General features: G+C 48.0%; 1 protein-coding gene across 1 annotated transcript; it reads right to left on the bottom strand.

Annotated features, from left to right (window-relative positions):
* Positions 1 to 404: 404 nt before the first annotated feature.
* Positions 405 to 935, bottom strand: LOC112163812. Its single transcript, XM_024300070.1, has one exon. It carries the CDS (start codon positions 933 to 935, stop codon positions 405 to 407), a length of 531 nt encoding a protein of 176 aa, XP_024155838.1.
* Positions 936 to 8003: the final 7068 nt, after the last annotated feature.

The following is an 8003-nucleotide window of genomic DNA, read 5'->3' as shown; positions in this document are numbered from 1 at the left end:
CCACAAGATCCTGAAACTCTTAGAAGATCTGCAATCCTTATGATTTTTTAAGCCACTTTTGGCCTTATAATTGCGAATGTAACCGTTTCGATTTGTACTACTTTTGGCCTCAAAGCCACTTTATGAATGAATGTTTCTGAGTATTCTAAAAAATTGTTATACAATAAGGCCTCATGTATAGGCCATCATGTATATTCTTGACACACATTGTCAAGGAAGAATGAAAAAAAAAAAAAAAAAAGTTACAACAAAAACAAAAGTTGAAATTGTTATAAAATAAAGCCTCAACTAAGGCCTGGATGTATAGAGTGTTGCCCCCTAGTGTTCGTAGGTGAAGCAAATACATGAGACTAAGGCCACAGGAAAAGGCCTGAATATAGATAGATGATGCAAGCCGATGAAGACTATGGTTCCCCCCTTGTCTGCGAAGAAGGTTGATCTGATGGATCCTCGAACTCCCAAACACTAGGGTAATATTTCTTCAGGAACCGCCCGTTGATGGGATTGCGATGGATGCCGCCATCCAAATCTTTGAGGTGAAAAGCCCCGCGCACCATAATACAGTGAACAACAAAGGGTCCGTCCCATCGTGGAGTCCATTTACCGCGACTGGTCAATTTCTCGCCAAAGGGCAAAACAGCTTTCCAAACAAGGTCTCCCTCTTTGTAACTACGGCCACGCATCCTCTTATCATAGGGGCGGGCGATACGCTGTTTTTCCATCACTAAATTATCCAAAGCCGCTAAGCACTGCTCGCTCAGATCTTCGTGTTCTTGCCACATCGCCTGAACATAATCTTCACCGATCAAGTGATGCTGATCTTGTACGCGTAAGGATTGAACGTTGAGTTCCAAGGGTAAAACAGCATCATGGCCAAACATTAGTGCATAGGGCGTTGTAGCAGTGGGATTCTTCTTGAGGTGCGATAAGCCCATAGTGTCTCATACAACGTGTCGTGCCACTGGCGAGGGTTTTCAACCAGCATCTTCTTTAGCAGGTAATGATAATCCTGTTACTGGCCTCCGCTTGACCGTTGGACTGAGCATAATATAGAGTGCTGTGGATGAACTAGATGTCCAATTCGTTGACAAGTTTCTCTACCTCACCTCCCATGAATGTTGTCCCCCTGTCTGAAACAAGCACTTCAGGGATACCAAACCTGCAGATGATGTGATGAAAAAAGAATTGGCGAATGGTGGCACCTGAAGCCTCTTTCAAAGGCTCAGCTTCGACCCACTTGGTGAAGAAATCAGTAGCCACGATGATGAACTTGTGTTGGAGAGAAGAGTGGGGGTGAATCATCCCAATCAAGTCCAATGCCCAGCCTCGTGTAGGCCAAGGTTTAATAATAGGTTGCATGGGAATATTGGGGATGTGCTGGACTGGACCGTGTACCTGACAGTCTTGGCATCCTTTGGTAAATGCGATACAGTCCTTCAAAATCCTGGGCCAATAATACCCATGTCTCCTGTTGAGCCAACGCATCTTAGGTCCCGCTTGATGGGCTCCACATACTCCTGTGTGTGCTTTGCGCATTAATCGCTTTGCTTCACGGCCATAGACACACCGAAAGTCTATACCATCTTCCCCACGTCGTCGCAGCTCGTCACCCCTGAGGAAGTAATTTAAGGCAAGAAAGCGAGTCTTCCTGTCTGCTGTAGGATCTGGTTGTTTGAGGTAATCGATCAACGGAATACGCCAATCGACGTCAATAAGCTCTAGGACTGCGACGAACAGATCATTAGGAGAGTCAGGCCGCGCGAGCCATGAAGGCAGTGTGCGGCGCTCGACTTTCAGAATGCGCTCACGAACCCCATACTTCAATGTAATGCCTGTAGCCAGTTGAGCGAGTTCATTGGCCGCGAAATTGCGCTCGCGAGGGATGTACTCCAAATCGAGTCATCAAATTGATCCAGAAGCTCAATGGCGCGATTCAAATACGGTACAATCAAACAGCTTGCACACCTGTATTTCTCTTGAAGCTGATTTATCATGAGCAAAGAGTCTCTTACTCCCAATTCCAGTAAGACTTCTAGGCCAATAATAAGGGCCTCATACTCTACTTGGTTGTTTGTACACTTAAACTCCAATTGGAAAGAGTAAGAGAAGCGATCACCCGCTGGATTCTCCAGAACAATTCCTGCCCCTGCTAATGTTTCAGTTCTTGAGCCATCAAAAAATAATACCCAGGGTTGTAAGGAGACTGTGGCTTGATACCATATGGCGTACTCTGGAATGCGCACCAAACCTGGTCGAGTGGTAGCTGCGGTCGCTATCTCTAACTCCTTCACTGTGGTGATATCCAACATAGGGTGATGTGCCAGAAAGTCTGCGATGGCCTGTCCCTTTACTACTTTCTGGGGAACGTATTGTAGCGAGAATTCGGACAGGGCCAGTACCCACTTGCCAATGCGACCTCTCAGAATAGGTCGCGACAGCATGTACTTGACCAAGTCAGTTTGAACGATGATGCAAGTAGTAAAGGATACCATGTAGTGTCGCAACTTGCATACTGAGAAGTACAATGTAAGACACAGCTTTTCCATAGGAGTATACCTTGTTTCGCAATCTGTAAGTGTCCTACTGAGGTAGAAAATGGTGTGCTCGACGCCTTCCTCATCATCCTGGGCGAGTAGGCTGCCAATGGAAGCCTCAGCTGCTGAAATATATAGCTTCAATGGAAATCCAGCTCTCGGGGAAACAAGCACTGGCGGGCTCGCTAGGTAGGCCTTGATTCTGTCTAAAGCCTCTTGATGTTTAGACTCCCATACAAACTCATTCTGACCCTGCAGCTTCAGCAATGGAGAGAAGGGCTGGATTTTACCTGCAGAGTTAGAGATGAAACGTCTCAGAAAGTTGATCTTACCCAGCAAACGCTGCAATTCCTTTTTCGTTCGCGGAGGGGATGCATTGATGACTACGCTTGCCTTGTCTTCAGGAACCTCAATTCCTCTCTAATGGACAATGAATCCCAGAAAATCTCCTGCTTGAACTCCAAAAACGCATTTAGCGGGATTCGTCTTGAGCTTGCGTTGCCACATGCGCTCGAATACCTTTCTGAGATCTGTAATGTGGTCTCCTCTCTTCTGAGACTTCACAACTACGTCATCGATGTAAACCTCTAAAATCTTCCCCAGGATGTCATGGAAGATCAGGTTCATGGCTCTCTGATACGTTGCTCCAGCATTCTTCAGTCCAAAAGACATAACCACATATTCAAAAACGCCCGCGAACCCAGGACACCGGAACGCGGTTTCATGTCTGTCTTCTTCTGCGACCGGAATCTGGTGATACCCTGCGATACCGTCCATGAAGGACAACAATTCATGTCCTACTACGGCGTCGACTAACATATCTGTGACTGGCATGGGGTAGACATCTTTAGGTGTAGCGATATTAAGATCTCTGTAGTCTACGCAGACCCTCATATTGCCATTCTTCTTGCGAACAGGCACTATATTAGATAGCCACTGATTGTATTTGGCTACCTTGATAATGCCTGATTTATGCATTTTTTTGACTTCCTCCTTGACGAGGACTTGGGTTTCTGAATTCATTCTTCGTGGCTCTTGTTTCACAGGCCTCTTGTCAGGGAGTGTTGGCAGTTGATGGCAAACCAAGTCCGGTGACAGGCCGGGCATGAAGCAGTCTTTGAATTCTAGTAATAAGTCAATGAGCCTCTGTGTTAATGCTCAAGTCCGGTGGTAGCCGATTCCTTGCTTAACGCTGGTCCGGTGGGCGGACCGCTACTCCTAGGATTAGGTGATTCCGGTTACTGCAACACGATAGACAGGACGTTAGAGGGAGACCCGTTGGGCGGTCTTCACTTCTCCGATGCCTAAGTCAGTCACTGTATGCGCAACATAACAATAAATGAATAGTAATTGCGTAATTAATGAGGAGAGAGGAGAGGACCTTTTATAGGCGAGGAAGGGGTTGATCTTCCTCTTGTTTCCGATGTGGGACTGCTGTGCTTCGATTCCCAGCGTCAGGGGCTTCTGATGCTATCTTGACGCGGCGCGTGGCGGCGCGTCAGCGGTGATCTGGGGGCGGTACGGGGCTTGAGCGGTAGCCCGCCTGGCCGTGACTGAGCAGGTCATTCCCTTGGTGAGATTCGGTACCTCCGGCGGTACAATGAGCGTGGCTCATTATAGCTAATTATGCTCGTTCTAGCGTATGTAGGTACACTCTGTTTCTCGCTAGGCTCTAAGTAAGCGCTGATAGCCACTTCCATAGGCTCATCTGCTATTCCAATATTGACCTTCTCGGTAGGGTCTCTGACCTTAGGAGGTGTATCGTCCAGCGCTGCCGGAGCGAGTTGAATATCTACCTCATCTTCTTGTTCCTGATCAGAGAGTTCTTCATTGACTGCCTCTAAGGTCGCGACTCGATTATAGGCCTCTTTTTCCAATAAGTACGATGATAGTCTTTTGTACAGCGAGTGGAAGGCCTCTATCCCTTCCTCTGGGAGGTCGTAATCCATTAATCGTTTAAGGGTTTGGGCACAGCGTGGCCAGGCCTTTCCAAGCCTTCTTTTACAAGCGTAAGCCTCCACTGTGCCAATTCAGAGGCCGTCACCCCTCTAGGGCGGCCTTTGTCATCGATGCCACTGACCTGCAATGGAGTGATAGGTTCCAAATAGTACCTGGCATCTACATAATTCGCGGAAACTGGGAATGGACGAGGATCCGCTTTAATCACCTCAGCTTTATCTGTCTCCCTGTTCCACATAATTAGTTCCTGATGGAAAGTTGACGGAACACAGTAACTCTGGTGGATCCAGTCTCTGCCCAGAATAGCACTGTAGGCCGCATAATAATCTGTCACAAAGAAAGCATGAACTCCCTCTGCAGGGCCAACCTTGATGCGTAAGAAAAGTAATCCCAGGGTCTTTGTTACAGTCCCCACGAAGTTCTTGAACGTGAGGGACGTAGATTGGATTTTCTCTTTCTTGATTCCGAGCAACTGCATGGTCCTGGTAGTGATGACATTAATGGCAGCTCCGGTATCAACCATGATCTTGCTAACTTTGGTGCCGCCAACTTCTGCTGTGATATATAGAGGTCTCATATATTGGACCATAGTAGGTGTTGGCCTGGTGAAGCTCATGAAGAATTCTTTGCTATGAGCATCCTCCGTTTCAAGAAAAATAGCTTCTTCCACAAGTGTCGTGACTGTCGATGTGATCTGTAAGGGCCACGCACTACTTCCTCAGCTTCTACGCAGTCCTGAGCGACGACCGGTAGTGCATACCGCGTGGGGAGCACGTAAACCATGTTGCAAGACATGTCAGTCATATCTGTCTCCTCCATGTCATCTTCCAGGTTAAGCTTGGGTTCATTGACAGGGGTGTCAGTGTTGAATTACTTAGCCAACTGGTCTACCAATGACTCTTCTGTAAGGCCTTTTACCTCACATTGCTTGTGTTCTTGTATCACGGGAGCCTGCTTAGGGGAGTCTGACTTCGGTTCCCTTGCTATGCTTACCTCTAGGGGAGCGACTACTACACTCTGGACCTTTTTTGGTCTCCACTGTAAAGTATCTGTAGTCTTGTCCTTGCCCCCCAGTCTCTCAAAAACCGAAGATTTAGCTTCTAGTTCTTCGCGAAACAACCTGCGCCTGACATGTGGTCGCCGAGTCGGCGAACTCTCCTTTCGAGCTAGCGGAGTTGTTCTCTCTTCAGTGATCCTGCAAAAAAACACTGGGCTTAGATGCCCCTGTTGCTGAGCTCTCTTGTTTTTGAAGGCCGCGGGGAGCCATTAATGGCTTAGCAGCTAGCACCTCCATCTCCTTCTGATACTGCTCAGGTGATTTGACCAATTGTGAAGGCTTGATCAGGCCCTGGTCCAGAGCCTCTAACGCGCGCTTGGCTTCCCCAAACCTGCGCTGCAGTTTCCTCTTCCTGGAAGGGCTTATTTCCACTGCTTTCCCCTTCTCCCTGGTGTACCACTTTCCTTCCTTGATGGTGGCGGGTGGAGCAGGCGGGATATAGGGCTTGGTCAGAATGTCTTTGTGCTTGTTCGTAGCCTTCTCCTCTTGTTTCTGATCAACCGCGGCCGCTCTCAGCTTCTTGAATAAATTGGAGTCCTTTGGGGATGGTGGTGACTCCATTTTCTCTTTTTCTCTTGGGGTAGAAGGTTGATAGTTTCGCGATGGCGAGGCCCACTTGATGGGCGAGAGAGAGCCAAAACGAAATATCTGCTCGACCTCTTCATGTGACACTTGGATCCCACACTCTTCTTTGCATCGCTAGCATAAGACCACGGGTGAGGCTTGACCAACTGGTTTAGCTTTCTTCTTTGCAGAGGTCTCATCCTCGGCAGACTTTCCTTCTTGCCCCTTTGTACTCAAATCCAAGGTTGGTTTCCTCAGGTTCTGCTTGGCCTAGTTCACATCGACCATATTGATCCCAGTGTCAGGAAAAGGGTTCAAGTCTACGAGCGCTGCCGCCGTTACTGGAGCTTCCACCTGCAAACTGCCATTATTAAGCCATACCTGAATCTGGTCTTTGGGCTTCACATAGTTCGCGGTATTGTGATTCCACAGGTTGTGGAATTTGCAGTACTTCTTCCCTTTCAGCTGGTCTGGTCGAGGAAAAGGTCCAAAGTCGGTCTTCACCATCTTCGCGGCGATCATCTCATCCTGAATCTCATGTGCCTTATTGGCATCATATGTATATGTCGCGAATTCAGGTTTGGTGAAGGCCATCGATTTGAGCTTGACAAGTTCCTTGGAAATTTTCAGTTGCTTCAAGGATGGATTCTTCCTCCCGGTTAGTTCATAAGCAGCGATATTATTCTCCTCTTCCTCATCGTCATCCTGAACCACTTCCTCACTGTGATGATGGTAGTAAGGGTCATAAGTAGCCGGCCGGTAGCTTAGGGCCGCTACGGTGCGATGTTTTCCTGGTACATATGTCCCTTTGGACACATTCTTCCTTGCGTCAGTTTCTCTGAGGAGATGTTCAAAGCTGCCCACCTCTGTGATGAGTTCTCCCATTGACTGGATCATGATGCCATGTTGCTTCTTTCGCTGACGAGGTTCCAAACCCTTGACCGCCAGCTTGACCAACTCTTTCTCAGGCAAGATGACGTTCAGCTTGGCTTTCTGAATTTGGAAGCGTTGAAGATAGGCCACAGCGGACTCTGTAGGCTGTCGGGCCATCTGAATGAGAGAAACCAAGTCAACCTCAGGCTCAATGGCTCCAAAGGTTTCTAGGAAAAGCTTTTCCATTGTGGGCCAATCTGCCACGGTCCTTGGCCGAAGTTTGGAAAACCATCTAAAGGCAGCTCCCGAAAGAGAAGTGCCAAAGATCCTGCATTTGAGGATATCATCATTCTGGTACTGGGCGCATTGCACCCTAAACCTGGCCAGATGAGTGGCCGCATTCTCGGTGTCTTCCCCTGAAAAAGTAGAAAATATGATATTTTTATAACCCCTGGGAAAGGATGCGAGCATTATATGTGGCGGGAAAGGTCCCTCATAGACCCCATCCATTTGGACCCTAGGATTAGCCAGCCTGATCATCTCCTCTACCTCTTCACATCTTACATATTCTGGGCCCGGAGGAGGAGGAGGAGGGGGTGTCGCCACAGTATGGCAAGCAGCCTGCAAGGGTATAGCTTGGTTTACAGTCGATGTCCCTTCTCCTACATGTACAACGCGGGTTGTAGCTGGTTGCTGAAGAGTCACAGCTGGTATAGGCATCTCTTTTGTCAAGACTGTTATCTTAATCGGGTTACTAGCCTGGTCAATCCCATAATAGATTCCTGGCAGTTCTTGGTATATGTTTTCTGCCCCGTTGTTGTCGTATTGAACGAATGTGGTAGAGTCGGACGAAGTTCCACCAACTTTTGATGCCTGATGCTTCTGTCTAGTGGTCTGTCCGCATGACAAGGTGGCATTTTCTTTGCTGCCACCGATAACTAGAGCTTGCTCTTTATTTTTCAGTGGTGTAGCAGCAACAGTTGCGGAAGGTGTAGCGGTATTGCTGCTAACCTTCT

This window comes from Rosa chinensis, chromosome 5 (assembly GCF_002994745.2).
Source record: "Rosa chinensis cultivar Old Blush chromosome 5, RchiOBHm-V2, whole genome shotgun sequence".
Classification (NCBI taxonomy): domain Eukaryota; kingdom Viridiplantae; phylum Streptophyta; class Magnoliopsida; order Rosales; family Rosaceae; genus Rosa; species Rosa chinensis.
This window is presented reverse-complemented; position numbering and strand designations above follow the sequence as displayed.